This window comes from Polypterus senegalus, chromosome 6 (genome assembly GCF_016835505.1).
Source record: "Polypterus senegalus isolate Bchr_013 chromosome 6, ASM1683550v1, whole genome shotgun sequence".
Classification (NCBI taxonomy): Eukaryota; Metazoa; Chordata; class Cladistia; order Polypteriformes; family Polypteridae; genus Polypterus; species Polypterus senegalus.
In genome coordinates this window covers 4,140,221-4,157,333 of record NC_053159.1, presented here as the reverse complement: position 1 = coordinate 4,157,333, position 17,113 = coordinate 4,140,221, and the positions used below count along the sequence as shown (strand labels likewise).

The 17,113-nt window shown below is 43.8% G+C and overlaps 1 protein-coding gene across 5 annotated transcripts in view; it reads left to right on the top strand.

The window, feature by feature from the left end:
• Positions 1-17,113, top strand: part of pikfyve (phosphoinositide kinase, FYVE finger containing) — a 163,411-nt gene that overhangs the window by 125,569 nt on the left and 20,729 nt on the right. For 3 of the 5 annotated variants that reach the window (XM_039755300.1, XM_039755298.1, XM_039755297.1), the window contains exons 35-38: positions 2,618-2,764; positions 5,902-5,961; positions 8,477-8,653; positions 11,894-11,997. In XM_039755300.1, the coding sequence (XP_039611234.1) occupies positions 2,618-2,764; positions 5,902-5,961; positions 8,477-8,653; positions 11,894-11,997 (488 nt within the window). The remainder of the gene's footprint in view (positions 1-2,617; positions 2,765-5,901; positions 5,962-8,476; positions 8,654-11,893; positions 11,998-17,113) is intronic. The other 2 variants (XM_039755302.1, XM_039755301.1) reach the window with 1 other exon arrangement.

Sequence of the window (17,113 nt, the reverse complement as noted above, 5' to 3'; positions counted from 1 at the left end):
AAAGTCCTATATTATACAGATTCATTACACACTGTGATATATTTCAAGCGTTTATTTCTTTTCAGTTTGCTAATATTCTAATTTATTGAGATACACCTGTATCTCGTATTATATAGTGTCTTTCACATCTATCTATCTATCTATCTATCTATCTATCTATCTATCTATCTATCTATCTATCTATCATATAGTGCCTTCACATCTATCTATTATATAGTGCCTTTCACATCTATCTGTCTATCTATCTATCTATCTATCTATCTATTATATAGTGCCTTTCACATCTATCTATTATAGTGCCTTTCACATCTATCTGTCTATCTATCTATCTATCTATCTATTATATAGTGCCTTTCACATCTATCTATCTATCTATCTATCTATCCTTTCACATCTATCTATCTATCTATCTATCTATCTATTATATAGTGCCTTTCACATCTGTCTATCTATCTATCTATCTATCTATCTATCTATCTATCTATCGTGCCTTTCACATCTATCTATTATATAGTGCCTTTCACATCTATCTATCTATATATCTATCTATTATATAGTGCCTTTCACATCTATCTATTATAGTGCCTTTCACATCTATCTGTCTATCTATCTATCTATCTATCTATCTATTATATAGTGCCTTTCACATCTATCTATCTATCTATCTATCTATCTATCTATCTATCTATCTATTATATAGTGCCTTTCACATCTGTCTATCTATCTATCTATCTATCTATCTATCTATCTATCTATCTATCTATCTATCTATCTATCTATCTATTATATAGTGCCTTTCACATCTATCTATCTATCTATCATATTATATAGTGCCTTTCACATCTACAGGTGCATCTCAATAAATTAGAATATCATCGAAAAGTTCATTTATTTCAGTAATTCAATTAAAAAAGTGAAAGTCCTATATTATACAGATTCACTACATACATAGTGATATATTTCAAGCATTTATTTCTTTTCATTTTGCCGATTATGGCCTACAGGTAATGAAAACTCAAAATTCAATACAGTTTTCATTACCTGTAAGCCATAATCAGCAAAGTGAAAAGAAATAAACGCTTGAAATATACTCGCATCTAAGTTCTTCCGCAGATAAGTCGGGACTTGTTTTTACCGTATAATTTCTGGTATTCTGTGATGTCGGTTGTATAAGTCGAATGTGGTAAACTCACACTATTGGTCCAGGAGATTACGATATGCTAACGCCCACCTGAGCGAGTAACCACGGGGCACACGGCCTTTTATTTCTATGTATTGTGCCTACGTGACCACACGGTGAAACCCGAACTATTCTGAAGCGACGTTTGCACTTTTTTGTGTTTTTTTGTATCTCGCACCCTCATACACTTTTATTGTAAGAGCATCCCTTATCTATGATGGAGTGTTCGATCAGAAGAAAATATGAAGCTGGTTTAAAATTTAAAGTCGTTGAAGTTGCGAAAGAAATTGGTAACCGCGCTGCTGCAACAAAATCCGATGTGTCTGAGAAACCGGTGTGAGATTAGAGGAGGCAAGAAGAATGTTGCAAGTCAGGGTCTGATTTTATGATCGATTTTTCAGGTTTCAAGAGGCGACTTACTGTATATGCGAATATATACGGTATCACTTTGCGTGTAATGAATCTGTATAATATATGAGTTTCACTTTTTGAATTTAATTACTGAAACAAATACATTTTTCGATAATATTCTACTTTATTGAGACGCACCTGTATGAGAAGCCCCCCACATACTTGTTTGTCCTTCTCCTGCCTGTCTTCAGGGTATTGGAGAACATTCACTAGAAGAAATCGTCCACAATATCACATGAACAGATTTACAATCACAACGTATTATTCAGGATTTGATGTCTCCCATTAATCGCCACAAACGTGCCTCACATTACAGGATCATTCAGACAATAAGTAATCGTTTTAAGATTGGCTTGAAATCAGAAGCCATCTTTTCCTGCTGACCGACGGGCTGAGTTTGGTCCAAAATTGGGCCAGTTATCCTGTAACGTGAGCTGAGCATTAGCTGCTCAGGGCTCGAACTGAAGAACTCAGTGATCTGCTGCCATTACAGGATAGAGACACTTGCTTGACTACATTGGGAGAAAGAAAGCTGACAAAAGTTTGTGTGTCCTTAATTTGAGTTCATACCGCGGCTCGAAGATTTCAAATTGTGTGCAAAGAGTAAGGAAACAATTTGATGGTTGGGCAGCAGAGTTGACAGCCTTATGAATTTCTATTTGGTGTAACGTGATTAGTCTTCCTTTAAGCAGTTGCAATTCACAAATGATTTCTTTTCACTCAGAATAATAACAAGTCATTCCACACTCGGTGATTTGTAAAAGGACCCTCCGCTAAATTGAATGTGTTTCCAATTTCTTTAACTTCCTCCTTGTTTTTAAATTGCCTTTTTGATTCCAAGCAGTTTGACTGTTTTATTACGCAGACAATTCGATAAGCAGCTTCTATTGTGTTGTAAAATGACAAAATGTATAACCTGCTTTCAGAATTTCCAGATTGTCCCCAATACAATTTTAAGCTGAATGGTTTACGTAGGAGAGGCCGTTGCATCGTCAATTATTGTTACTATCTTCTTGATTTTTGCAGCCAGAAAGTCGACGGGAGTGCTGTCTTTTTTCCGTGGTTCAGGGACCCGCAGTCCCGATCTGTCCTTACAGGGTGCCGACAGTGCTCATTATCAGGTTGGACAGTCGGCAAAGGATGGGGCGGACAGCCATGGGCCTGAGCCCCAAGGTATAGCCCCCCATGACCAGCTTTGCTCTGTGTAACGTGCTTTTCTCTGTTAAAGCGATTCTGGTTGCTGTCAAATCCCAGCATTCCGATTCTCTACTTCTCTGCCTCACTGGTCTTCAAGTTCGGTCCTTCACCATCATTGCTGCAGGTTTCTATTCCAATCAATTTCACCATCAGTCCATCCTTCTTATTTTGAGTTCTGTGGCCTTCAGATGTTTCTAAGAAACTTGCGGATGTTTTGTCGTTTTATTTTTAATGTACCTCTTGCTGGAGAGTTTGCTCTCCTAATTGTGTCCTGATGCCGATGAGCGAACCCCACTGAATTTGCTTCACCTTGAGCTCTGTGAAAACATTAAAATCGCCGATCTCCATGATGTGCACTGAAGTCAATAGGGAAGGAGAAAGTGAACTCATTTGGAGTGGATTATATCAGAGTGATGGTCTTCTAAAGGTCCCTGGGTGTTAGGGAAGCATCTACTAATGATGCCGGACAAATAATTGCGACCAAAAACGTGACCGGAGCTGTGCCACCGCGCCTCCCTGAAATAAACTTATATTCTTAATTCTTATATTCAAATTATTTTGAGTCCATAACACTTTTAAAGTGCCTTTTATATCTCTCTACGTCCCCCTGAGATCCTATCACCCCTTCAGAGCTTGTGATGTGGCGGATCAGCGCTATACACTTGGGAGGGTCTGTCCCTGTCACTACCCGAACTACGATACGTAGCGACGAGCTCAACAAGTGTAATCCAGCAGTGAAGACGCAACGCACAGCACAGCAAATCTGTGCACAGCAACCAAGTGCTTTCGTAATGTTGTCACTAGAGTTGGCGAATTGACCCCCCCAAACGAGAACACTGTGGGGTTTTCTGTTCATTTTAATCACAATACTGTGTGTGAATCCAGCTGGAGTTTCCATTGATCAGGTAGTGACATTGTGTGTGCATTACTCATTAGTTTATTATATAAATTATATACAGTGGGGACATTCGTATTGAAAATGAATGTCTAATAGGGATATTGACATGAAATTTTCACCAGATGTCGGTAAGTAATCTCCACATACAAAGCAATCAGAAGAAATAAGTCCGTACATTATGTGTAATAAAATGAAATGACACAGTGAATAATTATTCAACACGCTTACTGACATGTATTTAATCCTAGAAGAAGGTAGAAAAGCCTTTGTTGGTGATGACAGCCTCAAGGCGCCTTCTTGTTTGTCGTCGGCATTGCTCAGGTGGGATTTGGGCCCGAACTTTTGTCAAATCTCGAACGTCCCAGGGGCCTTTGATCTTCAGCTCTTTCCATCGATTTTAAATTGGATTCAAGTCTATTCGATTCGATCAACTGAGTCAAACACTTTACGAAAATCGACAAAGGCTGCAAAAGAAACTCTGCCGATATTTACATTTGCGCTCCATGAGAACCCTCAGTGTCAGGATGTGGTCGATGGTAGACTTCTTAGGTGTAAAACCAGACTGCTCTAGTCGCTGGTAGGTGAGCAAGTGATCACGGATCCTATTGAGGACGACCCTAGCAAGAACCTTACCCGGCACCGAGAGCCGTGTTATTCCCCTGTAGTTGCCACAATCCAGGCGATCACCCTTTCCTTTCCAGATAGGGGTGACAAGTCCCATTTCCCAGTCAGTTGGGATGATGCCAGTCTCCCAAATGTAAGCAAAGATTGCTTGCAATGCCAGGAGGACAGCTTTACCACCAGCCTGGAGAAGTTCACCCCGGATATCACAGATCCCTGCAGCCTTTCCCCCCTCAGCTGGTTCACCACCTGTGCCATCTCAGTGAGACTGGGGGGGGTCACAGCTAATTGGGGATCGGCCTCAAGGACCGTAAACCCAGAGATACCAACGTCTTAGCCGGAGGATCAGCTTTGAACAACTGCTCAGAGTAGCCAGCCCAGATATAATATAAAAAGGCATAACAGACGAAGGAGGCCATAGCAAGACCTTTGGGAGTGGGGGCCCGATGTGTAAAGTCTGCCATTTTCGCTGTTGCAGTGGAAGGATTTTCAGGATCGGATGACGTTATCTCCCATTCGTCCGTCGGCTTCAAAGGTGTGCCGGGCAAATGTTCCAAGGCTTTATACTCTTTCTTTACTTGCAGGCCCCCACTTGGGCGAATCATGACATTCCAAACAAGGCAAAGAGGGTACAGTTTCATGCTGACTGTGACACACAGAAATAGTATACAATGCCCATTTGTCCCTGTCTTGTCATCTAATGCTTGCCTAGCAGTTCTAAATGATGTGCCCCTGTGTGCTGAATCTGGCCTTCCGATTTTGGTTGCTGTTTGTTCAGAGTTCCTCCTCATAGAAGCCATGAGGCTCCATATGATTAAAATTATTCACTACAAATAGGACAGGGTAAATAACATAAATTAAAAAAGGATCATTTTTGAGTGAAGCATTCCTGAAATGCAGAATAAGGGGGAGAGATAATGACAGGCTAATTAAAGCACGAGATCCGCTGAAGACAATACAAGCCTCACCAAGTCTCGTTGAGTCGCAGGGGCTCCTGCAGGGTGGACCTTCAGAGTCACCTCTCTTTGTCACCGACGGGCCAACTGACACTTTAAAGGCGCCACTAAGTCTTTTTGTGTGATTAGACGTCATGACTTTGACGTGCCAGTGAGGAGCAGCGGCGTCTCAGGTATTCTCAACACAAGAGCCGCCTGTTGGAATCCACTGTTGCCATTTAAGACGATACACGGATATGAAAGTTCAGAATCGGCAAATCTCTCTTAAAATCAACACTGTGGCCAACGTCGGCTCAGGAGAAGAGCGTCCATCTTTGCACTGCGCAGTAATCCCAGTAACAGGACAGTATGCCCCGTGACTTTACACGCAATAAGGGGTCGAATTTGGACACTGGGCTGCTAATCCTATTCATCAGTTTCGCTGGATTTGCTTTATTGATTTGAATTCTTTTGCGAGAAATGATTTTTTTTTATGTTGTGCACTAACCCTTCTGTTGTTGCTCCACTTTTTATATTTAAATATTCCAAATTCTTGCTAAGCATTTGCTTTTCTTTAAATGGTGCAGTTTGTCTAACCCTGTCCTTTAAGAGATGCTGAGTTTTTCGTTTCTCATTATTTTCTTTTACTTCTTTTCTAGAAGAAGCAGACGGTGGAGACAAGCAGAAGAAGCAACTTTCAAACCCTCACGTGGAACTTCGTGAGTAAAAAACTCATCAGTCGTAATTAGCAAAGGGCTTTACTCAAAGTTTGGTCTCGGCCTAAATTCGGGGGGCTTTACTTTGTACCTCACATTTCTGGTTTTGTGTCCTGGGACTTCCAGGCCCGGTCACTAACTGAGCGGAGTTTGCATCCTGTCCCCATGTTCAAGGTGACTGTGGACAGTCATGAAGTTCAGGTTTTACGTAGCACCTGCCTGTGTACTTCATAAGCTGTGCACTCGTGCTGTGCTGCCGATTACACGCAGACAAAGGTCAAGGCGAGACACACAAGTGATTGGAGACAAATTTACAGGCAAATGTCAAAGCAGGAAGTCCAAAAAAGCCAAGTAGGTTTATAATAAAAGGACACGACATTAATCAGAGTCCAAAATCCAAATACAAATCTGCAGCCGGGGCCTACTTAAACAATCCGCTAAATACGCAACTCCAGATGAGCCGTTTTTATTACCTTCTCGTGTATGAACTCTCGTATAGTAATCAAGAAGAAATTCGACCTCGAGATTTTGATCAATCTCGATGTTTCAGCCCTCCCCGAGTCCGAAGATACCATTTATTGAAATTGTGTCTGTCTGCGTGTTTAACTCTTTAAGGGCTACTTTTTTTTGTTTCTTTTCTTCCAGGGCTGAATATTTTTCCAAAAACTAACTTTTTTTTTAAAAAAAGAACACAAAGCAATAGTTTAACATATCAAATCAACAAAAAATATTTACTTTTGACAAATGTTACCGTCTTGCATGTTGTATGAGCCTGCATACTATAGGGTGGTCCAGATCTAATTATGCAATTTTCATTACGCTATAACTTATTAAGTTAATTACATTGAAAATCCCGGACCATTGAGAAGTGTGCGAACTGACGATATGAAGAATCGTCTTTGCGCCAAACTGGAATCGTCCCCGCATAAATCAGAGTCATCCATACGATCTGGATCTGCATAATTAGATCTGGAATACCCTGTATAATACACAGAACAGAACAAATCCTCAATACAGTATAAAAATAAAAATTTTACAGTAGATGATATCAATCTACATCAAAAACAGGACCTGCCAAAACAACATCAAATAAAGGAAAACAAAAGTATTTTATTATTACAGCAATAGGGCCTTCATTATATGAGCAGCCTCCTTCAAATTCCCCTCCTGTTAGAGGAAGACCACCCAAACTGTGAAGTGATCTGCCGCACCTCACAAAGCCAGAGCAGCCCATCAAAGCTCAAGATGCATTTCATTAGCGCAGCAGACGACTCTTAGACCAACTGCTGGCATTCTTTCATTTCATATTGTCACAAAGTTGCTTGGGTTCAAAAGCACAGCTGCCAAAAATGTCCACTAGAGGGGGAGAACACTGTCAGAACACCCCAACTAGAATCGAAAATGGCCAAGAGGAATCTTGATGAAATAAGAAGGTTTATTTATAAGCCCCCAAAGCTCCGAAGAGCTCAAGGAGAAGCCAGAAAAGTAAACAAAGTGCCAATACAGAATCCAAAAATCAAGGAGGTCGAAAGCAGAGCAAGGGTTCAAAAACATCAATCCACACAATCCCAGTACGAAATCCAAAAAACCAAGCAGGGTTTCAAAATACCAGAAAATGGAAAAGCAGTAATAAAGCACAGCAAAATCACGAGAACTCTCTTGAGTGAAGCGCCAGGAATCGTGGGGAGGCCCTCCCTTAAATAGGGGGCAGGTGGCTCCACCCCTTGTGGGACCCGCCCACAAAGCACAAGGGACAGACGTATAACCAAAGCCCTTCCCCTTTTCCAATGTACAGTTAGAATAAATGATAAAATTGTACAAAATAATGAAAAACCAACAAAAAATAACCATTTGAATAACCCATTGCCCTCTTGTTTTACTAATTTCTAATTTGACCTTAGGGTTATTTTTTTTTTCTTCTTCTTATCTGTCAGTCAGTCATTTTCCAACCCGCTATATCCTAACATAGGGTCACAGGGGTCCGCTGGAGTCAATCCCAGCCAGCACAGGGTGCAAGGCAGGAACAAACCCCGGGCAGGGCGCCAGCCCACCGCAGGGCACACCCACACACACACCAAGCACACACCAGGGACAATTTAGGATCGCCAATGCACCTAACCTGCATGTCTTTGGACTGTGGAAGGAAACCAGACACGGGGAGAACATGCAAACTCCACGCAGGGAGGACCTGGGAAGTGAACCCAGGCCTCCTTACTGCCAGGCAGCAGCGCTACCCACTGCGCCACCGTGCTGCCCTTTTTCTTCTTATATTTAGGGCAATTTTTTTTCTTTTCTTTGGGACAAATAAAATCTATTTATTTAATCTGATCAAATGACTAAGTCATCTCCATTTGCGGCAGCTGATATACAACCCATGTTAATTACTGAAACAGGCAAAAAATGAACTCAGAAACTCCGTAAATAACCCAAGCAGCCACAACAGACCTGCAAAGCCTTCCGATTCTTTTAGTGGGCTAACACAGATTCTTTTTTTTTTTTTGTTTTCTTCTCCTTTCAGAGTTCTCCGATGCCAACGCAAAGTTTTATTGTCGGATCTACTACGCCCAAGAGTTCCACAAGATGCGGGAAGAAATAATGGAGAGCAGTGAGGAAGACTTCATCCGCTCTTTATCCCACTGCATTAATTGGCAGGCTCGAGGTGGAAAATCTGGCGCCGTTTTCTACGCTACTGAAGGTAAGTAAGAAAGAGCCGTTTTAATTAAAGGTTTTTGTTCCTTTATGGATTCCTTATGTTTGGAAATGGCTTTTAACTCGGTGAACGAGTACCGATAATGAGACATAACAGGAGTAAAGTAGCAGGCCATGACAGGGCATGAAACACGGTAATGTGATCCTAGTGGCATTTAGGTAATGGAGTAAGAAATGAGGCACCGTTTTACTTGTCTGTCCTATTCACAGTTTATGCAAAAAAAAAAAAGACAATGGCTGGTGGGTTCTGTCAAAGGAAACGTCAAAGTTGTAAATGAGCTGTTAAGGCAAATGTGATTACGGATCAAGCAGCTGCTTCACACTCTGGCAAATGGATTGCAGATGATATTACATTATCTGAATAACACATCAAAGAAGTACGGCACTCCGATCAGCAAGGAGGAAATAACGGAAAAGAATGATGTGCAGAAAAAGGACGTGAACGATGAAAATTAAAGAAAGAGTCGAGAGGAGAGGAGCAGCTGACACCTGATCACGCAGAATGAGAGCTGAGATAGCAAAGCTTAGCTGATCGAGAATAACGGCGGTGAATGAGGCGCACGTACACGTAGCAGGAATTTTAACCTTTAAGAAACGGTAAAAATAAAGGAATGTCGATAGTAATGAAAAAGACAAGAAAGTGAAACAATAAAACAGCTGAAGAGATAACGGAACTGGGGTTGGTATTTTAACAAAGAGTACAAAAACAAAGAGATTTTTGTTTTCATTCATCGTTTTCCTTTCCCTTGAGAGGCACTTTGAGATACTTTGGCACATTTAAAGAGGGTTTTTGAACCTGAAATCCCTTTTAGGTCTGTGTAGGCCACAGCAGGCTAATAGATTTTGGGGGCCAGGCTGCTTGAGGTGAGGCCTATGTCTGGGCAGGCTAGGGGAGGCCAGTCATGCACTCCTCACCTCATTTACTATTAGTCACTGGGCAGGGATCCTGGTACCTTAGTGCTCAGTGTCTCCAAATCCGCTGGACACCCTGGGTGTGTCGTCACCTTAAGTTCAAAGCGAAGGCGGATTTAGGGCAGTGAATTGCCAGCGACAGTCATGGCGGATTGGTATTGATTTGCCTAAACTGCCCGCGGCGTCCCATCGTGGGACACTTCGCAAACTGTATATGATTCTTCCTCTTTCAATACAGCGGCAACCTGTAACCCGAAGTTTAACCCTTAAACCGCCACAGCAGTCGCAATTTGCCAGCACGCCGGAGCCGAGTATCTTCAGTGACGTACATTCGTTGAACTCTGCCACAGGCTTTAGTCGGTTCCCACTGCAATTTGCTAGCACGCCGGAGCTGATCAGTCCGTGCCATACATTCGTTGAGCAGCCAGCTCATGACCACTGGCGCCCCCTAGTGAATCAATGGGGATTGAGCCGCTGCACTAGACTAGCCTGTTGGCATCACCGTTGGCCTCTGTGTGCAGTCAGTTCAAGTGCAGTTGTGCTCCGTGATTTACTGAATTTCATCATTGGCGTTACTTGCTCCTTCTACATATAGTTTTTAAAAGGCCAGAAGGAGTTGCATTGCATCTTTGTGGACCAGGAGAAAGCAAATGACAGGGTGCCTCCAGAGGAGCTGTGGTATTGGATGAGGAAGTCGGGAGTGGCAGAGAAGTATGTGAGAGTGGTACAGGAACTGAAGTGTGACCGTGGTGAGATCGGAGTGGTAGGAGTGACGGAGGTAGGATTACATCAGGGATCGGCTCTGAGGCCTTTCCTATTTGTAATGGTGATGGACAGGCTGACAGATGAGATTAGACAGGAGTCCCCGTGGACTGTGACGTTTGTTGATGACATTGTGATCTGTAGCGATAATATGGAGGAGACCCTGGAGAAGTGGAGATCTGCTCTAGAGAGGAGAGGAATGAAGGTCAGTAGGACCACCAAGACAGAATACATGTGTGTGAATGAGACGGAGGTCAGTGGAATGGTGAGGATGAGGGGAGTAGAGCTGGCCAAGGTGGAGGAGTTTAAATACTTGGGATCAACAGTACAGAGGAATGGGGATTGTGGAAGAGAAGTGAAGAAGAGAGTGCAGGCAGGGTGGGGTGGGTGGAGAAGAGTGTCAGGAGTGATTTGTGACAGACGGGTATCAGCAAGAGTGACAGGGAAGGTCTACAGGATGGTAGTAAGACCTGCTGTGTTATATGGGCTGGAGACGGTGGCACAGGAGACCGAGCTGGAGGTGGCAGAGTTAAAGATGCTAAGATTGGCATTGGGTGTGACGAGGATGGACAGGATTAGAAATGAGGACATTAGAGGGTCAGCTCAGGTGGGACGGTTGGGAGACAAAGTCAGAGAGGTGAGATTTCATTGGTTTGGTCATGTGCAGAGGAGAGATGAGGGGTATATTGGGAGAAGGGTGTTAAGGATAGAGCTGCCAGGGAAGAGGAGAAGAGGAAGGCCTAAGAGAAGGTTTATGGATGTGGTGAGAGAGGACATGCAGGTGATGGGTGTGACAGAGCAAGATGATGACGACAGGAAGATACGGAAAAAGATGATCCGCTGTGTCAACCCCTAACAGGAGCAGCCGAAAGAAGAAGACGACAGTTCATTGGCATTCAGTGTGTAATGTGATCCGTGTTGCAGTAATTGTGATGCTCTTTGCATGAAAAAAATGTGTTCCGTTAAAATTTCACTTTTTCTTGGTGAACTGTGACGTTTACTTAAAAAGTGCAACAAAAAAGTATTTGACATCCGGGGGTGCATTAACCCCCCATCCCCAAGTATGTGGCAGTTAAGAGGTTAAGAAACTGTGGTTAAGGGGGCTTCTGATTGCAGATTTCAGTTCTGCACGCAGTTGGTGGCTGTTGCTCCATAAAAAATAATCTGTAAATAATTTACAAAAAGTCCCAGAATCCTGATAATGTGTGCCAGGCAAGTTTAGATTACAATTAGGGCTGGCGCACTGCCCGCCGCAGACCCCTCTCATCAGAGTCGAACATTCAGAGATTAGATTTTTTTTTTTTCTTCATTGTATAACGTCAGTTTTTTTCCCCCTTTGAACTCCTTGTCATTTATTTGCTCTTCACCTTTCCTGTTTTCTTTGTCACCCTGATGTGTTTATCTTGGTTTTTGTTAAGCATTACGTGATACAGTCGGGAACAATACTGGTTGGTATTCATCATAAGGCATTGTTGGCCAATCATTCGTTGGCAGCTTCTCTTAATATTAAACGTCGATTATTCCTTTTCTCTTTTTTTTTCTCCTTCCCTAGATGACCGGTTTATCCTGAAGCAGATGCCTCGCTTGGAAGTTCAGTCGTTTCTAGATTTTGCTCCACATTATTTCAGCTATATAACAGGAGCGGTGCAGCAAAAGGTACAGTAAGAAATGCCCTGGCAATGCTGCGGTCATTTTTATCTTAAAATATTCATTATTTTACACCATTTCCCTAGACCTGTCCATTTTGTATTGCTTGCTTTTCCAGTCCAGAGTTTCCTGGAGCCACGGCTCATCCATGATACACTTCTGCCCAGATTGTTCTTATGCTGGGCACTTTAAGATGACCACTTCACTTACCACTGAGCTTACCTTTGGGAGGACCACAAACAAACTCTACACAGGGGGTCGAGGGTCAGTTGAGTAGAGTTCAGCACTGTGCCGCCCTAAGGAACAAGAGAAATCCATTTTTAATTATGGTGAAGTGCTAATGCTTCTCATTGAATAGTTTAGACCAGTGCTTCCCAAAGTCGGTCCTGGGACCCCCTGCGACTGCAGGTTTTTGTTCCAACCAGCTTCACAATCGGTGATGATAATCGATAACAACTGATCTCATGTAATTAGCTGATCTTTTCTACTCTTCTCTTATTCTGCATACAGAAAAACATAACATTATAGTTTTTACCTTTTATATAAGATGTCTAGAAATATTTTTCTAAAGCTATCAATGCTTAACTCTCCTTTGTTATTTTCCTATTATTTTCCCCTTTTCCTTTGTAGTTTGCTCCCTCCATTTAACCCTAATAGGGACAACTAACAACCAGCACAGCAGACCCCCGGGATGATGAAAGCTTTAGTGTCAGACCCCCTAATTAGTAAAGAATCAATTAAATAACCAAAACACCTGGAAAAGCAGAATGAAAATTAGGTTGAAAATACTGTTAACGATTTAAAAAAAACTACATATTCCCCATATAACTGCTTATTACATTTTAATAAAAGCCTACGAAACTTAGTTTGTAATTTCTACATTGACTCCAAAACACAGAAAATGGGAAATAATGACAACTCACTTAGAGTCCAATGAAAAATGGAACCTGCAGCCACAGGGGTCCCCAGGACCGAGTTTAGGGACCACTGGTGTAGAAGGTAGTGACTGTACGGATTTATAACTATAAACGTGATCCGCTTAGCTAGTAAGCTATCGTTATTTTCAGTGTGCTGGCTTTTGTTATCTGCTTCACACTGAGAAACTCTGAATAAGGCTTTGTTTGCTGAAGGACTGTAGGCTTCAAGTTTCCAGTGAGGCCTGGCAGGAAGTCGAGTTTTGCCCCACACCTGAGAAGCACAGTCGCAAACGGGAAAAGGATAAAGCTTTTAAAGTGAAGGAAAGGGAGAGGGGGACTGTAAAACCCCTTACCCACAATAAGTTTATATTTAAAAAAAATTATTTACAAAATACATTGTCACAAACACAAAAGAGGAGCAAATGAGATTATGCCTAATAAACAAACAAAACACGTCAGTAATCCAATATTTGAGATCCAAGAAAAGTTCAGGACATGAAAAAGAGAATCTAAATGAGCCCTGAAAGAAAGATGAGTCCCAAATTGTATAAACTAATGGCACAGCGTTTGTTAGCCCTGTGACTTTTGCAGGGGGCACCCCCCCTTAGGCTCAACATAAATTGAACCCCTGAAAACAACAAAATGAGAGAAATACAAATACAATACAAAAATACAAATGAGAGAATACAACCTTTAATTAAAGTACATTTATTTTGACAAAAAAAAATCCCACATCAAGAAATCTTTTTAACAAATAAACCACATATATGTTTTTTTTAATAATCTTTTTTACTCATCTTTACCAGATGTGCCAATAATTCTGGAAGGGAGTGTATATGTGTATAATATATATATATATATAATATGTTGTGATATGTTGTTTTGACACCACCACACGCTTATTTACAAATTATTTAATATTTGGTCACCAAGACCCCATCATTGGTTATGCACAAACCCCAAACTCCCAATGTCCTGGCCACAAGCCTCCACTCTTCACAGCGTCCTACCTCCAACTCCAGCCCTGAATACTTTATGAAGGCCGGATGAGCCCCAGATTTCTTGGCAAGTGTCGGCTGTCCTCCCGCTCCCGGGCACCATCCCCAGCACTTCCTGGTGTGGCAGGAGTGCTTCCCCAAGGCATTGGGGCGCCTCCTGGCGGTGGCCACGGGCCCCTACAGGGAAGAGCTTCCAAGCCCTTGACCCTGGCTCACCGTGATCCAGGCCGGGCTCTGACCCTCTTCCGGTCCCTCCTGGCGCCCGGCGGGTCATAGCCCCTGGCATCCCTGAAGTGCCCCACAGCCAGCGAAGACCACTCGTAAGAGCGACCCGCCCCGCGAGGGCAGCAGAGTCAACGGGCCCCACAGCACTCCTAGCAGGGACAGGGGCGGAGACACAATCCAGACACCAACCCATGGTGCATCCCTGTCTCGCACAGGTTGTGCTCCCCTTTACCGGCACCCCGGGTTCCCGGGACCTCCACGCCTTTGTTCTGAGCCACTCGTTCCCCGTTGGCTTCTAGCTGCGAGCGCACCTGCGCACCGACAGAGAGATCCTTCTGCAGACGGCCCGACATCAGAGGGCTGTTCCGCCACGAAGGGGTTCCTTCAACTCGCCCGGGGTCCGTCCCTACAAAAGAGAACACAGGGCAGAACCGCTGCCAGCACCCAGCTCGTGCCACGCACGGGCAGCGTTCTCCAACCGGCACCCCGGCACTTGCCTGATCGGCACCCTCTCCGCGGCTTCCGTGTCCCTCTCGACGATGGAGTCGTCGGCACCGCCCGCTCTCTCCGCCGCCTCAGGGATTCCCTCTGCTCTCCCAGAGGGCAGCCAGCCACACGCTGCAAAACGCTGCTCACCTTATCGGAGGATCGCAGCCCTTTATTCCTCCCTTCACTCTGGGACGCCCTGACGGTTTGAGACTCCTTATGGAATAAAAGGCGCCTCTGTCCCGTCTGCGTCCCGTCGGGCGGAGGGCGCTAGGACCCGGGCACTTAGCAGCCCGTGTCCCTTCAGCGCCCTCACGGACTCCCCTGCGCCCGCGCATGCAGTCAGCGGCGCCGCACTCCTGTCGGAGGGCTGCTTACTCGAACTGATCATTGTCTTCACAGCCTTTTCCAGTCGGCTGTACTCACCGCCTCCGCTGTACCTCTCGGCTGGAGATTCCATCAGCGCCAGCGCCTTCTTCTCCAGTACCAGCACCTTACGCTGCCCGGGCGGGCTGAAGGGACGCCCAGCTCCGCCAAAGCAGCCGGCAAAGACAGGAAGTTAACCGACGCTGAGCCTACCTGACTGTCGGATCGGGTCTCCCCTGCTCGTGATGGACATTCCCTGGTCCCGCCTCTAAGTTTCAGCCCTCGCGGCTGCCGCTGTGCTGCCGGAGCCCGCAAACCAGCATCCACTGACGCTGATCCTGGAGGTCCCTGCCTGGAAAACAAAACACGCCCGGCCCCAAGGGCCGGCTGCCGATAGGCAGGGAACTCACCTCCCAGGTCCCGTCATACCGAGGAAACGCCCTCGGTGTGGCCTCTCCGACGCCATGCCGCCCCGGCGCCCAAGGGTTAGCAACAGAAGAAATGAGAACACGGGCAATCCTAGCACTGAGACAAGCGGACATGAAGTCAAACAAATGAACTCCCGTCCTGGCCACAATGCCTTTCTTCGGGCCGCTCCATTCACAGTCGACTCCGCCCTGCAATACATGGCAAATTGGTAAAATGCGTATAAATAGACTACACTGAAACAGTTGGTGGTGATGGTGTGGAAGATGAAAATATCAACTTATAATATTCCGTAGAATATTTACAACCAAGGGTTAGCAACAGAAGAAATAACACTGTCTGGTCTTCCACTAGACTACACTGAAACAGTTGGTGGTGATGGTGTGGAAATGACTGTTGAACTGTCTGGTCTTCCAGAAGGAAGGACGTATTGTAATGTTATTGTGTAATTTATGTCTGAGTGATGGGCTATGCAATGGGACAAGATTAGTTGTATTCAAAATTGGTCGAACAATTCTGGCATGTCAAATTCTAACAGGCGACAAGAAAGGTAATGTAGTACATCTTCAAGGGATAACATGAGACACCACAGGAGATCTTGATATGCCATTCATGTTCAAACGTTTACAGTTTCCCATTAGAATTGCTTTGGCTATGACAATTAACACATCACATGGACAAACATTCAAAAAAGTCGGTTTATTTATTAGAGAGAAAGAAACGAAATTCACTCACGGACAGTTATACGTTGCATTGTCACGATGAAAGTCCAAACACGGAATTATAATTCAGTTCGATATTGATGAAAAGTTAATTCCAGATATTGTTTTTACTAAAGCTTTACAGTAAATGTGTACGTTTAAAAAGTATTTGTGTGTTAATTTGAAAGCCAAACGGAACGAAAACGTGTAACGCAACGATCACCTCTAACGCAACATGAAACATAATTTACTTTCAATTTATTACGTTTTACTAATTTTTACTTTTGTTAATTACACGCTGTAATGTAAAACAGTCAGTTCTATTATGCATATGTAACAGTTCCCATGAAAATAACAATCTGTTTAAATTTTACATCCCCATCCCCATACGCGAGCGGCAGAGCTGTGAAGTGGTTAGCGTGTAGTGCCCGTCCAGGGACTGGCGAGCAAAGCAAGCAGGGGGCAGAGCCCCTTATATATACTAGCTGTGTAAGCCTGTGCTGTAAAAAGCCCGGGGGTCCTAGAAACTGCTGAAATCGTCAAAAAAATTGAAATGTAAAGCTAACAGGTATTTGAAATGAACTCCTCTGGCGTCTCTCTCCTAGGAGGATTTGTTTTGCCAACATGCTCACCTCGCTTGTACATTAGTGGCGGGAGGAAAAGTAAAAGGAATACCATTTTGCCGATGTGCTCGTCTCACTTGCCTAAGAGTTTTTCTCTTTTTTCTCTGCAGTTTCACTTTGGCGACAGAGTTGCTTTCTTCGAGCTTCATGCTGTAGCCTCGCACTGCCAGGCCGGGCAAACAGATGCACACATTTCCACGCTTAGACATTTATATATACGATATATATATAGGGTGGTCCAGATCAAATTATGCAGATCCAGATCGTCTGAATGACTTTGATTTATGCGAGGACGATTCTTCATGTCGTTAGTTCGCACACTTCTCGATGGTCTGGGATGTTCTGGGTGATTTTCTATGTAATAAACTTAATAAGTTATAGCA